Source organism: Drosophila obscura, unplaced genomic scaffold, assembly GCF_018151105.1.
Source record: "Drosophila obscura isolate BZ-5 IFL unplaced genomic scaffold, ASM1815110v1 contig_150, whole genome shotgun sequence".
In the NCBI taxonomy this organism is placed as follows: Eukaryota; Metazoa; Arthropoda; class Insecta; order Diptera; family Drosophilidae; genus Drosophila; species Drosophila obscura.
The window spans coordinates 4,546,912-4,566,934 of record NW_024542736.1 but is presented as its reverse complement, the minus strand read 5'-3'; the positions used below and the strand labels follow the sequence as shown (position 1 = coordinate 4,566,934).

General features: G+C 46.1%; 7 protein-coding genes and 1 non-coding gene across 11 annotated transcripts; 4 read left to right on the top strand and 4 right to left on the bottom strand.

The window, feature by feature from the left end:
* Positions 1 to 32: 32 nt before the first annotated feature.
* Positions 33 to 2,047, bottom strand: LOC111067460. 2 transcript variants are annotated; one of them, XM_022356522.2, is made up of 6 exons: positions 1,945 to 2,047; positions 1,524 to 1,869; positions 1,031 to 1,404; positions 772 to 968; positions 539 to 703; positions 33 to 374 (listed from the first exon to the last, which is right to left on the bottom strand). In XM_022356522.2, exons 1-6 carry the CDS (start codon positions 1,954 to 1,956, stop codon positions 152 to 154), a joined length of 1,317 nt encoding a protein of 438 aa, XP_022212214.2. In that variant the 5' UTR covers positions 1,957 to 2,047; the 3' UTR covers positions 33 to 151. The 2 variants fall into 2 exon arrangements, with proteins under 2 accessions (XP_022212214.2, XP_022212206.2); XM_022356514.2 differs by having other exon boundaries at positions 1,524 to 2,039.
* A 204-nt stretch (positions 2,048 to 2,251) lies between these two features.
* Positions 2,252 to 4,965, top strand: LOC111067490 (surfeit locus protein 4 homolog). Of its 2 annotated transcripts, XM_022356570.2 has the most exons (5): positions 2,252 to 2,354; positions 2,423 to 2,534; positions 3,435 to 3,698; positions 3,766 to 4,176; positions 4,247 to 4,965. In XM_022356570.2, exons 2-5 carry the CDS (start codon positions 2,484 to 2,486, stop codon positions 4,331 to 4,333), a joined length of 813 nt encoding a protein of 270 aa, XP_022212262.1. In that variant the 5' UTR covers positions 2,252 to 2,354; positions 2,423 to 2,483; the 3' UTR covers positions 4,334 to 4,965. The 2 variants fall into 2 exon arrangements, with proteins under 2 accessions (XP_022212262.1, XP_022212273.1); XM_022356581.2 differs by having other exon boundaries at positions 2,299 to 2,534.
* On the bottom strand, positions 4,794 to 5,738 carry LOC111067499 (protein BUD31 homolog). Its single transcript, XM_022356593.2, has one exon. It carries the CDS (start codon positions 5,662 to 5,664, stop codon positions 5,230 to 5,232), a length of 435 nt encoding a protein of 144 aa, XP_022212285.1. The 5' UTR covers positions 5,665 to 5,738; the 3' UTR covers positions 4,794 to 5,229.
* A 259-nt stretch (positions 5,739 to 5,997) lies between these two features.
* Positions 5,998 to 7,169, top strand: LOC111067478 (zinc finger protein 41). 2 transcript variants are annotated; one of them, XM_022356550.2, is made up of 2 exons: positions 5,998 to 6,095; positions 6,149 to 7,169. In XM_022356550.2, the coding sequence occupies exons 1-2, from the start codon at positions 6,063 to 6,065 to the stop codon at positions 7,118 to 7,120; spliced, it is 1,005 nt and encodes a 334-aa protein (XP_022212242.1). In that variant the 5' UTR covers positions 5,998 to 6,062; the 3' UTR covers positions 7,121 to 7,169. The 2 variants fall into 2 exon arrangements, with proteins under 2 accessions (XP_022212242.1, XP_022212251.1); XM_022356559.2 differs by having other exon boundaries at positions 6,006 to 6,095; positions 6,203 to 7,169.
* LOC111067472 (28S ribosomal protein S22, mitochondrial) lies at positions 7,110 to 8,423 on the bottom strand. The gene has a single exon (XM_022356535.2). It carries the CDS (start codon positions 8,346 to 8,348, stop codon positions 7,167 to 7,169), a length of 1,182 nt encoding a protein of 393 aa, XP_022212227.2. The 5' UTR covers positions 8,349 to 8,423; the 3' UTR covers positions 7,110 to 7,166.
* Positions 8,424 to 8,938: 515 nt separating this feature from the next.
* LOC111069009 lies at positions 8,939 to 11,873 on the top strand. Its single transcript, XM_022358890.2, has 5 exons — positions 8,939 to 9,280; positions 9,340 to 9,613; positions 9,676 to 9,798; positions 9,862 to 10,023; positions 10,088 to 11,873. Exons 1-5 carry the CDS (start codon positions 9,033 to 9,035, stop codon positions 11,516 to 11,518), a joined length of 2,238 nt encoding a protein of 745 aa, XP_022214582.2. The 5' UTR covers positions 8,939 to 9,032; the 3' UTR covers positions 11,519 to 11,873.
* Positions 11,874 to 11,914: 41 nt separating this feature from the next.
* On the bottom strand, positions 11,915 to 14,100 carry LOC111069019 (nucleosome assembly protein 1-like 1). The gene is made up of 6 exons (XM_022358901.2): positions 13,803 to 14,100; positions 13,580 to 13,746; positions 13,396 to 13,519; positions 12,606 to 12,834; positions 12,458 to 12,540; positions 11,915 to 12,387 (listed from the first exon to the last, which is right to left on the bottom strand). Exons 1-6 carry the CDS (start codon positions 13,875 to 13,877, stop codon positions 12,193 to 12,195), a joined length of 873 nt encoding a protein of 290 aa, XP_022214593.1. The 5' UTR covers positions 13,878 to 14,100; the 3' UTR covers positions 11,915 to 12,192.
* Positions 14,101 to 14,494: 394 nt separating this feature from the next.
* Positions 14,495 to 14,619, top strand: LOC121403845. Its single transcript, XR_005967500.1, has one exon. It is a non-coding gene; the product is annotated as a U5 spliceosomal RNA (small nuclear RNA).
* Positions 14,620 to 20,023: the final 5,404 nt, after the last annotated feature.

The window sequence follows — 20,023 nt, the reverse complement described above, 5'->3', positions numbered from 1 at the left end:
CATTCCAAGCGAAACGCAAACACAGGTGGTAGTCGGGGGGAAATATGAAATATATTTGTAACATTTTTAAGACTTAAACTAAATGATTGAGAGAATCATCCTTATCATAGCAGTACAATGAGCTGAGCTTCAACAAAATCTCCTTAATCTATTAATCATCCATGCCCTCCAGGTCCAAACTCGCCACGTGGCCCGGAAAGAGATGAGCCTTCTGTATGGGAACTTGAACAAAATAGCGCTCGCAGAATTTTGGATTGCGTCGGGATAGCACTTCCTGGAGTATTGTCTTGTGGTTAGCTTTCTTCGTGATCAGAAGACGTCTAGATTCGCCATTGCCATAGCTACCTGAGCGTAAGCCGTATTTGCTCGCAATCCTGAAAGTGGGAATCAATTGGTTTGATTTTTAAATGGTGGTGGAAAAGGCTTTACGATTAATACAAGACTAGCAGATGAGCAGAGCAGAGCAGAGAATCCACAAAGTACCTTACAATTACGCGGATATTTTCCAAATGATGGCACCGATGGCGCGGGCACTTACTTGTGAAATGAGGCACGCTCTTCCTTGGAGAACGTTGGCTCAAATTGCATATCGCGCATATCATCCGATTTGACATAGTTTTCAATCATTCTGCGATAGTCACCGAGATTTACGTGCGGCTTGTTGCAGCCACCCAAGCCAGTGCGATTGCTTTTCAGCAAATATCTAAAAAATAAGCCAATGTTTTAATGATGATGATCATACAGAGATTGCTTTCAATAGTTGGTACCTACCCAACGGGTTCTTCGCGTCCTTGCTTTTGGCGCCCCAAGCCACCGCCCGTCCAGCCCATTAGGCGCATCATGCGGTAGCCTTTGTTGGTTTCATCCAACTTGGGATCGCCCAGGCTATCTGCGGACTCCTTCGTCACATTGATGTTCACACCATTGACAGTCTTCTCGACTTTGATGGTTTGTCGAGTGGCGTTTAGCTGAATAATTTTGAATTTGTAAGTCAATTGACGCCAACTTGGAATGGTCTCTTTTGGCATACCTTGATGCTGTAGCAGTGTGTTTGGAGCAGGAACAATGCCTGTTTAAATGCTGCACTCTTGGCCGCCTTGAGGCTTTCACCTTGGCCAACTGCTATCACCTCGTTATTCACAAGAATTTCCGAATATTTGGTGTTTTCGGTGGACTCGGACTCTTTGCACGGACGCTCCTCGTATTTAATATGGCTTATGGCACACGAATTTCGCAGACAACTCCGTCCGCCGGCTAGGTACAGTATGAGACTGCCAAAACGTAGGCCCTCGAAGAGATCAATTGGCTTGCCGCCGCCAAAACACTGACGTTCTCGACTGTATGGATTCGTGCCAGCCCGCTGCTCATCCTGGCGTTGATCAGGCTTTGTTGTACCACTGCGCCCTATTTGTTATTTGGAATTATTCATTAGGAAGAATTCGTGGTCTCTGGCTCATATATGTAACTACTAGTAATATAAATAATTCTCTGCCTGGTCAAATCGAACTAATTCTTCCGTCTACCTTTGGCGCGCTGCTCCGCCGCATCCGATGCGGAGACAAATGTTCGCTTCAGACGCTGGTCGCGCTTCCGTCTAAACTCTTCAGCGATCTCTTTGGACATTTCCGCCACCAGATGCATCGTTTCGCTTGGGTATTTGCAGCCGAGGAATTCCATATTTACGAATGTCTGTGCCAGGCACACCAGCCGGTCCTCGTCAAAGCGCTCCTTGTGTGCGACCATAAAGCTGCGCCGCAAATCCCAGTGCTCCTCACTCTCATATTCCGTCCTGTAGTCTTCCACATTCCAGGCCAATGAAAATTCTCCGGATCCATAGCCGGCGTCCGTTTCTTTTGCCTTCACTTTTTTCTGTTTTTTGGTGGTTATAGTATTGTCAGTGATTACAACATCGTCAGACTCATTCTCAATTCTTTGTTTCTTTACTTTTGAAGCCATTTCGTGTGTTTTTTTTCCTAGCAGCTATTTTTTTACGCCAAGGCACGCTTCTATTCCAAATATAGTGTGGCTGATTCTCAGAAATATACCGTAAAATACCGAGGAAAAGACGAACTTAATATACTTATATCTTCGGGATATTTTGACGTTGAATTCAAGTACATCGGTATATTTAATCAATGAAATCACTCTATTAAATATTATTTTTGATTCACAAAGGCCATTTTCAAAATTACCGCCAAATTGTTCCAACAATCAATATATGAAACGCCAATACGAGTTGGGTGAGTCGGTATATTTTTGACGCTTAGAGGGTATATTTGATCGAAAAATCCGCGGTCACACTCGTCGTGCCGTGTGTGTTTTTAAGTTCCTGGTTTTTAATTCATGATTTTTTGGTAATTTATTATCATTTTCGAAAGGACAAAAAAGCAGCCAGTAACTAACTGATCAAGTGTCTCCATAGCTGCGAGTGACCTAGCCGAGTGCATCAACGTTCCAGACACACAGCAGCCAAAACTGCCAACATGAGCATACCCAACGAATACATTGCGAAAACAGAAGATGTGGCGGAACAGGTAATATTTATTTAACAGTACTCTGAATGAAACACAAGAGATGGGGCATACCTAGTCAGCAGGCGCCCTCACAAACCCCTTGACATCCAACATATTGGTCGTGGACTAGACGTTAAATGGGGGCTCTGGACAGCTGCATGGAGAGAGAAAACTGCCAACGTCACCCAAACGCGGCAAAGTTTGTAGTGCCCCAGTGCAGTCGAATCGCTGGCCCTGACTATGTGTGCAAGGTTAACTCAGTCTGAGTACCGATTTAGCCAGAATCCCATCCCGCTTATCAAGCAAAAAAATGATTCCAATTCGCAATTGTTGCGTCTGCACCAGACAAAAATACACCCATATGAACACCCAGACACACACACACGCAAACACTTTAATGCCTGCGAGAGTGTGCGTGCGAATTGCTTCTTGCAAGTGAAAGTGGTGAGAGTGAGTGCGTGAGACGCCGCGGACGCCATCGGCCAGGTCGAGAGTTCCGTAATAATCTTTGAGAAAGCAAAATGGTTTAATAATGCTGCATACCAACGACACCTGGTAGTGTATGTGTATGTGTGTGCGCCTGGTATTTTTATATTTATTCAAATCGCATCGAGAGCGTGCTGGGCAGCTGCTAACATAGGCCTAAAAACCCGTTAGGCGAGCAGAGCGCGCACGCCGATAGTGGAGATCGGCAGAGATAGATAGATAGAGAGAGGGCGAGAGACACGTCACTGTCTTGCCAAACCGACATTTTCCCTCATAAATACATGTGTATGTGTAAAAGCCCCGCTCAGTGAGTGGCGTCGTATATTTTCCATCTCTTATCACCCGCACACTTATCAATTCCTCAAACTGTATTTTAGCTATCACTAAATGAATAATTATTCCTCTCTCTCTCTCCACGTTCTCCACGTTCTCCAGGTTATCAAGCGCGGCAAGAATGTGCTACCCACGGTGGCGCGGCTCTGCCTCATCGCTACCTTCTTCGAGGATGGCCTGCGCATGTACTTCCAGTGGAACGAACAGCGCGAGTACATGGACATGAGCTGGGGCTGTGGCAAGTTCCTGGCCACCGTCTTCGTGCTGGTCAATCTGCTCGGACAACTGGGAGGCTGCGGCATGGTAATGGCTAGATTCAAGGTTGACATCGCCGTCGGTCTGCTCTTCTTCATTGTGGTGCTACAGGTAAACGAATCAGAACTCCAAAGAAAGACACCTGCTAACCTGCTCCTTTTCTTTGTTGATTCCACAGACAATAGCCTACTCCATTCTGTGGGACTTCCAGTTCTTGCTGCGTAACTTTGCCTTGATTGGAGCCCTACTGTTGGTTCTGGCCGAGGCTCGGATCGAGGGGCGCAGTTTATTTGCGGGCGTGCCATCGATGGGCGACAATAAGCCCAAGAACTTCATGCAGCTGGCGGGACGCATTCTGTTGGCCTTCATGTTCATCACCCTCATCCGGTTCGAGCTGAGCGTGTGGCAGGTGATCCAGGACATTATCGGCTCCATTCTGATGGTGCTCGTGGTGCTGGGCTACAAGACGAAGCTGTCGGCCCTGATTCTGGTCGCTCTGCTCTCAATTCTGAATTTGTATCACAATGCCTGGTGGACCATTCCGTCCTACAAGCCACTCAGGGATTTCTTGAAATATGACTTTTTCCAGGTAAAAACAACAGCAACAGTCTGCTTGTTGTCGATACTCAATTAATTCGATATGATTATTATTATTACAGACACTTTCGGTTATTGGTGGCCTGCTAATGATCGTCTCCTTGGGCCCTGGCGGCGTATCCATGGACGAGCACAAGAAGAAGTGGTAGAGAGGCGTTCGCGCAAAACCACCACGAAACACTTGGGGCAGCCATTGACTTGAACCGTGTTTTACTCTTTCCGAGAAATGTTAGTTAGGATTTACCATAAAATGGGACAACAACAGGAGCAGCATCAGCAGCAGCAGCACAGCAACAACATCGGCACACCACACCTATAAGATCTTGACAAATATTTAAATGAAAAGGGACTTGACTTTCGCAATAACCTCCCAACCAACCCATACCCCAAACCCAACCATCATTCGCGCACATTCAACGACAAACTTCGTCTGTCTACATTTAAGATCGTTTTTTCTTTTTGTACATAACGAAAATGCAACAAGCAAATGTGGCCCCAAACGAGAGACATTAACTGATATTGACTATCCATTACTTGTCAGCAAGAATCCATATAATTCGCAGGTTTTTTTTACCATAATTTGTATGCCCTTATCCATAAGTTTTAATCTTGGTGTTTGCGTTTTGTTGTTTAATAGGACGGTTGAATATGACACGATGAAAACGATGTATAAAATATGATGAGTGTACCAATTGACAATGATTTGTTTCTTTCGTTTATAAGCAAAAGTGTAATAGAATTAAATTGTAACGTTTTAATAAACATAATGAAGAAAATTTAATAATTTTGATTTATAAATTTGAAAGCGATAAATTACGGTAGACTTGAAATCGATAAGTCGCATATAATTTTTTATTTAATTATAAATTTGCTTTATTTTTGTACATTACAATCTCTTAACTCTCTGCGAGCTGTGTCGCTCTGTGGGTATAGCTATTGGCTATTGTTTTCGATACATATGTCTAAAAGAATGTCCTTCCTCGAGCTGAGATTTGGGCACTCGCAGCAGCTGCAGGGACTTCGTGTCCCAGGCCATCCTCGCACCTTAGCCCGAGCATCCGCGGCACCCGCAATGCACACACTCCACAATGCGTCCCTCCTCGAGCTTGGACTTGGGCACACGGCAGATGCAGTTGGTGCCAAAGTTTGTGTCGCGCGACTGTATGCATCGCAGGCAGCAGAGGTTCTCGTAGCCGGACTTTTTCCATTTGGCTATCAGGTTGCCATCGGCGATCTTCTCCTTGAGGCAGTAGTCATAGAGCTCCCGGCTAATGGCCTTGCGCCGGTGGAACAGGTCGTAGATGTAGCGCGTCTTCTGATGGTGGATCTTGAATATGGGCCAGAGGGACTCCGAAATGCGTTTTCCCTCGTGTGGTTCTGTTTCGGCCTCGCGCATCTTCTGCTCGATCTCCTCGAGTGTGGGCTCTATCAACTCCCATCCGTCTGGGGGCGGCTTGCGGCTTCGGCGTACTTTTGGCATACTTTATAAAGGTTTTATTTCTTAATGCCAAAATTTGATGTGATGCCACAGTATGATAATAATAAAGTAGTAGGGCCACACTTATCTAGGGTTGCCAAATATTAAAAAAATATCGGTGATATATTATTCTTTGAAGAAATATCAAAATAAATTATAATATATAACCGAAACAATATAATTGCTTATATTGAATTCCGCGGGCACAAATATTTTTTTAGGAATGCGCATGTTTTTCATTTTTAAATTCATATCGATATATTGATATTTTTGACAACCCTACACTTCACACAAAAGTGTTTGCATTCAAGTAAATTTATTTGCCGGCAATTTTTATCGAGTCCATCTAACAACAATTACGTTTTCAAGTTAAGAAGTTTTGATTCTGCAGTTGACCGAAAATGTCGAATACGTCCCAACCAATTCCAGCAAAGGTATAAAACATAATTTATATGGGATTTCAGTAACTTTGAAAATTGCTTCATAGGTAACTCCGATTAATGTCCGAGTCTTTGAGCTACCAGAGTATATTTTCGTACAGACAAAGCTGATTACACCACGCTACGCCTTGGATAATGGGATTGTTCCTGTCCGCCTAAAGAAGACATGGAGACGGACGAAGCCTGCTTGTGCCGACCAGCCGCCCAAAAGTGAGCGCCATCTACCCAAGTTAGTGCCGCTGGGCACCCGCAATGACCAGCAAAAGTCATCGGATACCAAGAATCCCGTCCGCGAGCGCTACATCCAGACGGAGGAAAAGCTGACGTGCGATGTGGGAGTGCAATGCGACACAGACGACTGGGAGGAGCCTGTGGACATAGTGGCCGAAGGGGCATTGTCGAATGGAGAGGAGGACGACGAAACGAAATTCATCACATTCGTGGGTGAGAACACATCGATGACCCGGAACGGAATGATGGAGTGCCTGGTCTGCGGCGAGGTGGCCCGTTCCCTGCAGCAGCACAAGAGTCACATTGTCATGCACTATGGGCCACCAGTACTCTGCTGCCTTTGCGGCGAGCTCGTTGAACACGAGCACATGCTGCGCAGACATAATCTCATCTGCCCCTCACGTCCATCGAAGAAGCCGTCAATTTTCCTCAAGTGCCCGAATAGGTTCTGCAATGTTGTGACCAGAACGCAGCCACAGTTGTACAAACACCTACGCACACACGAAAAACGGCCATTCTATCGCTGCCTGCAGTGTCGTTTGTATTTCAAGACTGCTATTTCATTTCTTCTGCATCGCAAGAAAATAGAAGGCTGCGCCAGATCAAAGGCGCTTTTACTGTTCGACAAGCATTCGGCAATGCAAGGCAAGGGAAATCTCAAGCGCTGCACAGTCTGCCTGAAAAAGTTCAGCAATGAGCGGGTGTGCGGCATTCACAGGCTCAACTGCATGCAGGCGCATCACAGACGACTGACAAGAAAACTCTTCAAGACCTCGAAATTGGCCTAAACGATATTTATTTATGTAAATTGATAACAATAAATCGAAGCAGCACCTATGACGCCTGCACGCCGTGCGCTTTCTTTAAGCCCCGGAACAGCTGCAGCTTCTCCAGATTGATCTCCTTCAGGGTCTGCACGGCCAGCTCCAGCTGCACCTTCTTCAGCGAATGCTCGCTGGCAATGTATTCCTCGATGAACTTCAAACTGATGTCGTCGGCGGCAAAGTCCTGCTCCGTCTTGCCAATGGCCGTATCTATTTCCTGCTTAATTCCCTGCTTCTCCTCGGGCCTTCGCAGGAATCCCCGCAGTTCCGAGAGTGCGCTCTCATCGGGAGTGGGATGTAGAGCGTCCAGCTTATCCAAAGTTTGCGCATATTCAACCGGAATTTTGTGTATTTTATAGGTCAGCGCAATTAGCTCGACGGCATTGTGCAGGTAGTCCCGCCGGATCATGTCGTACAAGAGATCGTCGATGCACCGATGCCAGGCATAGAAGAAGGCCATGGGACCAAAGTGCCGGGTGGAACGCAGCAGATCGAACTGCTTTGATTCGTTTAAATGCTCGAAAACTCTCGCTGAGAGATTGTGGAACTCGGTCTCGTAGGGTTCGTATTGCACTGTCAGCCTGTCCAGCACGAACTCGTATTTGTGCTCCTCCAGACACTTGTGCAGCAGCTCCTCGTGGGCGAACATGCGTGGGGTGTAGGACTTGCGGCCCTCCAGTGGGAAGTAGAGCTGATTCATTCGCTTGGTTGTGTCCAGCGAGGCGTACGCCAGGGTGCCGTCTGTTTCGCGGACCACCACCTTGCGCTCCGAGTGGGGCAGGCCGAAGGTGATGTCCGTGAACACGTACTTGGTGGTGTCAAAGTCTTTAAGTGCCGGATCCTTGGCAATGAGGCGTTCGGTGTCTTGTTTGATCTTTACGATGGGCGGCATCTTCAGCAGATGCTTGGCCTTCTCGATGGTCAGCAGGAACTCCGTCTCTAGCTGCTCGTTGGTCATGAACTTGGTCTCGCTCCTGTTGTCCTTCACAGTCCTCTTGCGGAACACCTTGTCCAACTGCAGTTGCGTCATGGACCGAAGCAGGCGCTGGGTCTCTGCATCGGTGAAAAGCGGCTGTGGATCCTGTTCGTATTTGAGCGTGGCGCTCTTTGCCGGTGCGCTGGAAACCTCCCGCCGGCAGTGGTGTAGCCCTTGCAATGCATTTAGCCGCCGCACGTGCCTCAAAAGCGACATTTTAATTCAATTTAAATAAGTAACAAGTAACAAAATACACGAGTCGAAAATTCAGTGCTGGGCAACGAGCTATGCAAACCGTTTCACAGTACTGGTATTTCCAGTTCTTGTAGAATGCATGTAGAAGTCGCGATTGTTAGTTACATCTTGTGTAGTTGCCGTGTAAAGTAATTGAAATAGGAAAATGATTGTTTATTACTCTTAAATGGCTGGGATACTTGAACAAAACTACTATAAGCAAACTATTCATTCAGTTATCAAAGATATTCCACCGAAATTCTGTTATATCAATTATAAGTCGATCAGTTGCATCGATGTTTTGGCAAGCTTTAAATAAAGCATCGATAGTATTGACTGTTACATTAGGGGTACTAACTTACAAATTTGTTTGTATGGATAAGGTCTTTTTGATGAGTTCTTTTGGTAATGTAAGCCTTTGAAAATCGCTTTAAAGACCCTTGAAACTAATTATGATTACATTTAGATATGCTTTAGATAGTTATGCGGCCAAGCTGTGCTGATAACATGTTTCAGGAGTAACCATAATCTTGAGCAGGGCTGCGATAGCGAGCCACGAACAAAACAATTCGCGGTATCGATAGGAGCCATCGATGGTTTTGCTCTACTATTAGTTTCATTTTAGAAAAATTGCAGGAAAAATTGGCATTCATTAAAACGGGTACAATGGATAACGCCGATGTGGGCAGCGCTTTTGTTGTAGCGCAAAAGCGTCGCTTCTCGGTCAGCGAGATTGCTCTCAAAGATGCCGCACCCATGCTATGCGTTGACCAAGACTACCGCCCCGAGCCGAAGACAAAACAACGCAAAAAAGGGGACGACATCCAGGAGCACCACCTGCTCGGCTTTTGCGATGAAATTCTATACGAGATTTTCAAGTACCTGGACACGCCTTCCATCATGGCCCTCATGCAGTAAGTCGCGAACGCGTGACCCAACTCCAATACTCTTCTTTTGTCGTTTGTTTGGTCAGCTGCTCGCCGCGTTTGGAGAACTTGCTGCTGGATCACCGGTTTTGGCACGGAATTGATCTCAGCAACGGGCCCCTGCCGTTGGGCATACTGGAGGAGATACTGGGACGTGCCACGGAAAAGACCCACACAATTAAAATTTGCGGACCGCCCTCGTCACAACATGTTGCGGGCGAGTTCCGGCAGTTCACCTGCACCCTGACCACCGTTTTCCCCAAAGTGGCCACACAGCTGAAGGTGCTGGAGCTGCAGGGCGTCAGCCTGGATTTTGAATATGTGAGAGGCACACAAAATAAACAACTAGTTTCTTATGATTGAATTTAATTCTCCAAATATAGATACGCATCACACAGTTTCCTGGCTCGCTGAAGCGTCTCAAGCTCAAGGACTGCAGTGTCAAAGTTGGGGATCAGGGCAAGAGCATATTCCATACGATAGAGATGCAGCTGGTTAACTTGGAGGTGAGTGGAGTGGAGCCCCAGCATAGCTGAGCAGCTCTTAATGTGTTCACTTGCCTCGTGCAGGATCTCAGCATCGAGGATAACAACTGGTTCGAGCCGTACTACATCATGGCCCTCTCAAAGCTGCCCTCGCTGCGACGCCTCAGCCTCAAGGGCTGCCAAATGCTGTGCAAATTTGTGCCGTACGGCAGCATGGCAGCACGCTTTGGTTTTATGAAGCTAGAGGTGCGTTGGCCGAATCGACATGGGTCTCTGTTCTGTGAAAAATTTATTGCAATTCGTTCAACAGGTGCTCGATCTACGTCTAACGCCCATAAATAACTCGGATCTGCAATGCTTCAGTGCCATTGAGAACCTTAAGGAGCTACTGCTGGAGTCCCCACTTAACCCGCCGCCGGAAGCGGCATCGCCTGAAAAGGTGAACAATGGTAATGACGAGGCTGCCACATCGCAGCCGGAATCTCTGCAAGTGCTAAATGACGACGAGCCGTCCACTTCTCGCGCTGCCATGGAGCATTTGCGTGCCTGCAAAATGGCACGGGGCAACGACCCGAACGAGTCGGAGTCGTCCGATGCGCCCAGGCCATGCCACGACATATTCCACTCGGACCCCAGCGACGACAGACCGGATGAACCAGCGCCAGCATCGAGTGCATCATGTTCGAGGAAGGGCGTATGTTTGTCCTCCGAATCCGAAGATGAGGATACGTCTTCGGCGTCAGCGTCCTCGTCCGACAAGTCAGACAGTGCAGCGCCGCGCAGCAACGGCCACAGCGGCGGCATCGATCCCAATGCTGCCGCGCGGTCGCCCCTGGTGGTAATAGCCCTGCCAAGTGTTGCCGCCGTGAGACAGGGTTTGCCACCTGCTGCGGACCAGGCCGACAACGCCGAACCAGACGAAGCAGGGGCTGGTGCTGGAGCGGCACCACGCGCCTATGTCTACGTGCCCGGTCGCCAAGCCCCCGGCGAGAATCCACAGCCGAATATGCAGTCCATACTGGAGCAGATGGCGGACCATTTGAGGGCATGGCGGGGCAACAATTCGGCACACAGCCGCTTCCTGCCACGACGCGATCAGGTGATCTACATGAACCCCCAGGCCATGGCCATAAGAGAGCCAATGCTTGTCATGCACTCTGCTCGACGGCGTTCGCTGGCGCGTGGCAACTTCGACCAGGTGGTCCACCATCCAATGTTCTGGAACATGCTGGATCCACTGGACAGAGACTATGCCCGCCGTTTGCGGCATCGCCAGACATCCAATCCATGCCCACCACCGCAATACTATGTCTCGGATCGGGCCATCTACAGTTTTGGGCGAGCCGCCAGACCCGTGCAGCCGGACGTCGTCTGGATACGGAACATCAACCGCTCGCCCGACAACCGCCTCGAGCGGATCTCACTGCGAAACTATCAACACATAACCAACCACACATTGGAGCATCTGGTGCAATGCTCGCCCTTCCTGGTATTCATCGATGTGAGTGGCACTAGCGTGACGGTCCTCGGGCTGCGTAAATTCAAGGAACAGAAGCCAGAGTGCGAGATAGTGGCAGTGCATTTGGACGTGGATGAGGATGCCAAGCCACCGGAAGGAGAACCAGAGCAGCCGACACCACCAAGCGATACACCGGATGACGCACCCGACGAGGAGCTGACACCACCACCACCATCGCCTCCGCCACCACCACCACCACAGGAATTCGACGATGTGGCATAGACGAATTCCCTCCCACCCACTAGTATACACAGTCCGCTCGCTCGCTCCCATCCAACTGTATTTTGTATTTTGTTGTTCGATTATTCCGTAAAATTGTCTTTGCCCATGGCGGCCCGTCCTGGCTTGAATACTTTTAGTGAGACGACGAAAACATGGCCAAGCCTGAAAAAAAAAAACAACTGCAACTACGGCTGTCTACAAGCAAAAGCTGTAGCTCAAGCCCCTTTAGTATTACGCCCCCCCTATACCCCAGCCCTCCTACATACACACTAAAAACGCTCTTGTACTATACGTCAGGCTCGATAAAATGTATAAACCCTATCATTTAGTTAGGCATTAAAACACGTGAACAATCCTTTGGTATATTGAAATGTTTATTTTGTGGTGTGTCATGTGTGTGTTGTTTAATGTGTGTGTACATATATGTATCATGTGTAATGCTTATTTGGTATCTTCTTTGAAATTGTTGTTGGGGTAAAAGCTTTGAAATATCGTGTTTTTTTTTGGGTATAGGACATGTAAGTGTAATGTTTATGGTGGGTCTCTCTCCTTCAATTGCAAGTCAGAAAAGCGTGAAAATATTGTAAAAACTCTTGTCTCGGAAGAGACTGAAATGTGTATGAATGTGTATGGTATGTGTGTATGAATGTGTATGGTATGTGTATGATTTGTGCTTATTTATCGGCACCATTGGAGGATCCTTCATCCTCCACTTCATCGGCATCCGACTCCTCCGTGTCATCAGTGTCCGTTTCCGAATCGCTAGAGCTCTGGCAGTCGGCAATTTCACCTGTGAAGAATATAACAGCCTTGGGAATGACACGCTCCTTCAGATAGAAGCCCAGCTCAAAATCATTCTGCAATATGGCCTATTAACGCAAAAAAAATATACACAAAGTTAAGCCATGACCACCTGAGCAAAAGAAATACGCATCTTACATTAATGTCACAGTAGTTTGGGTCATCAACATCCTTTGGCAAAGTTGGCGGATTGAAGAATTCGAAGAATGTTTGATCGGAATCTGTTCCATTCGTAGATGGTTCTATCAATTTGAGTTACTAAGAACAATCAGTTGACATTTCTTACCCTTGGTTATGCGATCCTGGGGATGATTCCAGTCAATATTACAGCCCTCAGTCTTGTAGATCTCGGCGCCATCGTACGATAGGGGATCCTCAATGTCTGGCACACAGTTGAGGTAATAGGTCTTCACCAGCACATCATTGGTGAAGAATTCGTTCTTGTCAAAGTGGAATTGCACCTCAAACTTGACCACCGGATCGTTGTAGAGCTTGGTGCGTATGTCGTTTAAATACTGCGGTGGAAAAAAGTACTTAAAAATGGCTGCATATGCAGATTTCAATGGCACTAAACACTGAAAGAAGAACAGCTGTCGAGTACTCATGAGAATTTGCAATGGAGTATTGAATTTCTTAAGACAACACAGACGACCGTTTGGCTTTCTCAGAAATCAATTATTGTATGGAGGCTTATCGCGGTGGCTAAGATTTCAGTCGCGACAGTCAGCGCTTCGTTTGAATCAGAAAGCGAAGCAGGATGTTTATGTTTATGTTTATGTTATTCTTCAAAGCTATGAGAATTCGCGTTCCTATTGCCTCAGCTATCACGTATGTTCTTGGAAGTAATTGAAGAATTTGTAAAATAATATTTCAAGTGGAACAAAGGCAGTAGCTGCTGTACTTTTTTGATAACCTTTGAATTTAGAATTAAATTCCATAAATTAGTAGCTGGCATTGTATATAAATAACCCTGCTGTCGGGGTTATGTCAATGAACTAAATGTCAGTTATACTGTTCCCCAAATGTCAGTCTTACTGTATCTTATATGTCAAATTTAATTTCTAATGAATACTCACACCCAATATCTTCTCATCTTTCTTGCTGATAAACTCCGTGTAGGAGGCCTTCAGCACACGCAACCAAAAGTTTGTCACGTTGTCATTGGGCGTGGAATCGCCATGGTTCTTTTTCTTAAAATCCCTAGGAAAGTCCCCAGAAATTAGATGGGTAACATTGGGGTTGGCTGATTGAGCGACTTACTGCAAGATCTTCTTCCGTTTTTCAAATATCTCATTGTGCTTGGTCTCAAACTTTTTCTCCATGTTGTAGATCTCTCGCTGCAGCTCCACATCCAGTTGGATGGTCTGCAGATAGAGCTGCTTCATCTCAGCGATCGTCATCTTTTCCTCCTCGCTATACTTTTCGTTCTGTGTAGCACAATACCCCATATAGCACAGTAGCATAGTACCCGCCAGATACTTACCATCGATTGGGACTTCTGGGAGGCAATGCATTTGGCCCTAGCCGATTGGGATCGAGGATTACGCACGGCTTCCATAATGGAAATTAATTGATCCTGGTTTCCTAGTACTATTCACTAAATATTTCGCTTTCACTAAAACACTAATTATTTTCCCTTTCAAAAGTTTCAAAATATTATTTTCACTAGCTAAGGTTTCAAAAAAGGTTCACTTTTTATTTTTCGACTATTCTTAAATTTTTTGTTCTAATTTTATTTTAATTTTTACTAGGTTGTGTTGGCTTGCCGACCGACACTAGAATGAGAATGCTGAATATCTGGCTGGAGTACAAAACCAATTCAGAAATGTCAAGGCCCTCTTTGCTTCACCAATTCCACAAAAAGTTTTTCTCTCCTTTCTATGATATTGTGATGCGATTTTGTTTAATCTTTTGTGAGTCACGCTAAAAACTTGTAGATACAGAAGTGAAATTGAGTTTTGATATACGATGCAGGGGTCCGATCCACGACGACATTAGAAAGTCATTGAATATTTCTTTTCTCTGAAAAGAATTCAAAGGAAATACTTACTCTTGTTCTTAACATGCGAAGAAATGCCCAATATATTGCCTATCTTTAAAAATCGCAATGTCTTGGAATTCCCAACTGGTTCTGGCGCCCAGGAAGTGTTGAGGCATCGTATTCGGGGTGTTAAATTACTCTGGTTTCTCTTCAATTGTCGAATAAATCTTTCGCCTTTTACTAAAGATTTCCGTGGAGAGGGACACTCTAATGAGTCTAAAATAAATTTTTTGCAGTGCCTGGCGATATTTGTTGCCGGGCCATAACAAATACATGAGAAAATATAACCAAGAATAGGGTTAATTAAGGGTATTTATTATAGGTATTTTGATTGGTGGATGATCAAGGATGTCGCCTTTTCTCTTATAAACAGGAAGAAGATCACATTTTCTTTCAATTCCTGGAGCAGCCAGTAAATTAAAGAATTTTCGTTGATGGCTTTAAGCTAACCCTTTCGTTGTTGGTTGGTGTCATTAAAATGCAGGCCATGTTTATTGGCAATTTAACGCACATTTAATTTTTGGTGCTGTTACTGTTCCTGTTTCTATTTTTGGTTTTTCTTTATATTCTTCTTCGAACTTTTCATTTGGTATGTAATTAAGTGTGGCTTGGAGGGGGGTCGGAAAATGATGGTGCAGGACCTGGCACAGCTGCTTAAGTGTATGCAAATCACGTGCTGAGTGCTGCCAAGGGTTCGGAGTCTGTTTAATGGGCCGGACTTAGCTTTCAGTTCTCTGTGTATTGTCGTTTGACGCCCCATCGGACATTTCAGTGGACTCCAGCCTAGCCATGATAATGTGGAACAGGGCTTAGTGCCATATGTCAGGGTACAAAACTACATAGAAATGAAAGCACAAAAAAATAAGTACATTTTTGTCGCTTAGGCAAACATTTCAAAATGAAATTATGAGTTGGAGTGGCGGTGTGGAGGGGAGGATGTGGGAGGAAGTGCAAACAAATTTAGCCAAGCGGAAGTCCAGACCCACACAACCACACACACACAACGGGGAATCCCCCACAGAGGGAGCGAAAGGGAGATCGCATTGTTGAATGTTTGCACACAAATACACATGAAAAAGTCCATGTACTCGTGTACTCGTACTCGTGTACTATGGGGTACGCATGTCCAGCTAGAGAATCCGCTGGACTGCCCCATACACCATACCCCATGCCACTTGTAGTCGTCCACCATTCCGCGTTGTCCTCATATTTGATATTATTAAATTTTTTCCCCTAAATACCTCTGGGAAATTAAAAAGAAATCATAAGGCAAATACGAGTATCAGCAGTGGAGCAACAACAGATGATGACTCTCTCTCTCTCTCTCTCTGGTCCTGTGCCCAGATTTATGCTGCCTCTTTAAGTGCTGCAACTCCGAAGTTAAGCTGTTTCTGGCATTTTCAATTTACATTTCGGTCATTCAATTATAAGGTGCATCAGAATTTAGCTACATAAGTAATATGGAAGCCGGTCATCATCATCATCATCAGCATCACCATCAGCATCAGCATTCAGGGGCATCATTGCCATCATCCACATCGTCAGTGCCAGCAGCGTCAACATAGTTTGAATTTAATTAAAACCAAAATTAGTAAAACCCTGAACGGGCCAGGGCAGGCCAGGCCAGGCCAGCGCCAGACCAGGACCGAGGCGGAGGCGGGACCAGACCAGACCCTGAACCCACACTTAAAACCCAAACCGAGAGTCAGAGCAACAGTTACTTGGCGCTGGGATTAGAGATGCTCCTGCTCCTGCAGCTGCCTCCAGTTTCTGCCAAAAGTGCATGTCTGCAGAAAATCGAATCAGCAGCTCAACGTCCGCATCCGCATCCACCCATCACCCACCTCTCAGCTACCCCCCACCGTCTTCTATCCCATCCTACGTTCAGGTGGAAAGCCCCAACCTTCATGCCAAAAATATCTACAACAAAAGCATAAGATGTAGTGCAGCATTTGATGATGAAACGACGTGTTAATTAAGGTCATAATAATTCAACTTAAATTGAAAACTTGCCCGGCTTTCGGGCCACCCCCCAACTCCCACTCGCACAGTCTTTTGGGGGGGCGGCCTGTGGCATGGGAGCCATCCTCAGCTTGCAGGCTAAGCTGATTGCAACAAATTATTTTGCACCTTGGTTGAACTTTCCTTGAGCTGCAGACAGCATGGCGTTGATAAACGAATTTTGTTAGTTTGCTTTTGCTTATTTTAAATGGAACTGGGGGGCGGTGCAAGGCGATGAATGCCAGAGCAGGAAGATTGCTGTGCAGCAAGAGGCAGGTGCGGTCCGAGCCTGAGTCTAGGTCTGAGGGCCAGGGTCCCGGGTCTCGTCGGTCCAGGACAGGGGCCAATGTTGCCTTTGGTTTTGCATAAACCAGACAACGCATCTAATAAGTTGCAGCTGTTGGGTTGCGCTGCCGCTCTGCTGCCGCCCCCCCCGCATAAGAACTTTAAAGTTTGCCGCCTAATGCCTCAAAGTGCGGAATTGTGTTTGCCATTAAATGTTATTAGTTAAGGGATAATTAACAGTTAGAAAACTGTGCAAAATATCCTCCTGCCGCGCCACCTTTCACGAGCAGCGCATTTGCATATCGCACCTAATTGGCTTAGACGGTCATTGCTTTTCGGGCATAAGAAGTACAGTCCCATCAGGCGGTAGTGCAGTGTCGATCCGGTGGAATCCCCAGGCAGGCAGGCGTCGCAGCATTCATGCTGCGTGGATGCTGCCGCTCATAATTAACATCCACACACCTGCAGTTTGTCTAATTCGAATGCTATTCATAAGCCACACACACACATCGCAGATACACACAGACACGCACTCGCATGGGCATGTACACATAAAAGAGATCCTTGCCAGCCGCAGGATAGTTTGGCAAATGCTTTGCTCCGTCTCACCCTCAATCTCACGCTTCCTATCTACTGCCCCTCCCCCACCACCACACCCACCTCTGGCTGAAAACTTTTTACTAATTTACATTCATTACACACATTTGCAATAAAACTAGAAACACTCACTCACACATACGTACGTACAGACACATACATATATATATGAGAATAGATTTACACTGAGAGAACTGTTGGGAAAATGAAGAAAAGATGAGCCGAGAAAATTCAGCAAAGAAAGGTTTTATGGCAATAGGCTTACTATCAGGACTGATACAAAGGTTAACTCAAAAATATTGGATGAAAAAAGAGCTAAGAGCTATCATCTATCATTGTTGAATTCCGATTTGACAAGTCTTCACATTAATCTCGTAATTAAATTTGTATTTCTATCAATTTCATTATAATATTTGCCAAATTCTCGAATTTAATATCTATATATCCAAATTGTTCTCCCAGCAGTGGATGAGTGTATGCACAAGCAACAGCTACACACATTGATATTCTACATGCTTCATTAGCGTGTAAGCGCGGTAATAATGAAATTTCCTTATGGCTGCATTTCTAGCTGGGTGGTTGTGTGGGCGTGGGAGTTGGGAGGGGCAACTGCTGCTGCATATTGATGCAAAGTTTTAGTGGCGCAAAACTTGGGGCAATGTTCGCAACACTCCCCCAAATGTCTCTAGCCGCAATTTATGTTGCTTCTGGCATTCAAGAAACTGTTTAAAGCCCTGCGTTGAAGGTGCAACATCTGAGGGCTGCCGCTGCTGCTGAGGCTCTGCCTGCCTGCCTGTCTGCCTTTCTGCTGATTGCCCCCGAAAAAAGACACACACAGACAATCGAAATTGTTCATCATTTCGACAATCAAATCAGCAAAAGAAGACAAACACAAGACAAACATAAAGCAAATCTATACAAATTTGTCAGAAGTCAGTCAAAAAAAAAAATGAGCAGCGGAAATGATGGCAGAGCGCTGGCGGAAACGAGGAGCCAGCAACCAGGCGTGTGGGGGGCAGGAGTATCAGAAGAGGGCGGTTACTACTGCTGCACAGCTGATGCCCTGCCACATGACCTCCTCCATCCTACATCTGACATTTGCCTGCCTGCCTGCCAGCCTGCCTGCTGTGCGACGGGAAGAAATTAAAATTGCATTACGGGGCAGAGCAAGAGCAAGAGCCTCAGGACGGAGCTGCTGATGCTGCTGCTGCTGGTTTTCGTATCGGATTGGATAGGGTTTACTTTGCTCATGTGTTTGGCTGGCTGTTCCATAAATATTTCAATATTTGTGCACATTTGAAGCTGCTTAGGCCACGCCCGAACTGCTAAGCTGAAGGCAGCAGCAGCAGCGGCAGCGGCTGTGGGTGTGGGGTGGGGTGGGTTTTTGAGTGGGCGCCGGTTCAAGCAGGAAATAGTTTAATTAAAATTCCTTTGGCAATGCCATTAAGGACATTACATTTTGTAGCTGCTCGTGCTGCTCCAGCTCCTGTTTCTCCACAAGGTGTGTATTATGGAGAGGCCTGCAAGGACGAGTGAACATTTCAATAAGGAAAGGACAGCAGCAGCCCACCCAAGGCCCCAACGGAATTTCATTGTTTTCGCATGCAAATTTGCATCGGCAAAGCTGGCGAAAAGTCACAAAACAAAAGCTTAATAGAGAGATCCTTTAAAGGGCCATAACAGCATGTAAATGCCCGTCAACACGCCCCATCGATAGTATTTGCAAAAGAAGCGTCCGCCCCCACTCTTCATCCACCGCCACCTCCGCCTCATTCCGGTCACTCCTCGCATAACGATGATGAAAGGCGAAACTGAAAAACAAGAGCATAAAACCTAAATGCAAATATCCAAAGGTTCGCAGCACCAAAAAATGTATACACAATGCATATAAAAAAAGAAACGAATAAAAAAGCAGGGAGGAAAATAAGGGAAAACAAGAACAAAGACCAAAAAGAAAATGGTCGGGGAAAACAACAAGATTAAAATGAAAACAATCATGACAATCAGAGGACCGCAAATGTCAAATTAAATTATCAATAAATTGTCACGACGGAGCGGAGTGTTCCATGCCGGACGCAAAATCGTTGGCCTTGCGCCTGCCACCGCCAGGACAGAACAGAACAGAACATCCATCCTTTCCCATTCCATTCCATTCCATTCCAGTCCATCCACCACCCCCAAGCATCGAAGAGGGAGCGTTTTGTGGCACATAATGAAATCATTTACAAAATGAAAACAACAGAAGTGGCAGCAGCAGCAGCAGCGTCAGCATCAGCATCGGCCATTGGGAGATGGACAGCCACAGAGCGGAGACTGTTTAGAATGCTTTAGCCTGTGGGTGTACTGTCCACTTTCTCCCTTGGTGCTGGTTCCAATCACTTTCTCCCCTGATCCATGTTTTGTCCACTCGCCGCTGAAGCGAAAAGCAGAAAACTTTGCACGCCATTGAGTTGACGGGGCTCTGCGGCTCTCTGGTCGAAAGGAAAGGCACACTTGCAAATCATAAAACAACAGACGCGAAGAAAATGTTTTTTAAATCTTCATAAATATTCATTGTGAGGACTGGACGGGAGTTGGAGCTGGCGATGGGGCAGGGCAAATAGTTTGGGGCAGCCTGTAAATGTCCGTGCAGGGCCATTGGACACCGGCCAGCCAGAAGGAGCTGGAGATGGGGCAGAGAGCAGGAGGACACTTGGAAAAAATAAGATGCATTTTTTCACAGGATATTGGAGCAAGGAAATATTGAAGCAAAATAAATAACAAATTATATTAAAGCTAAG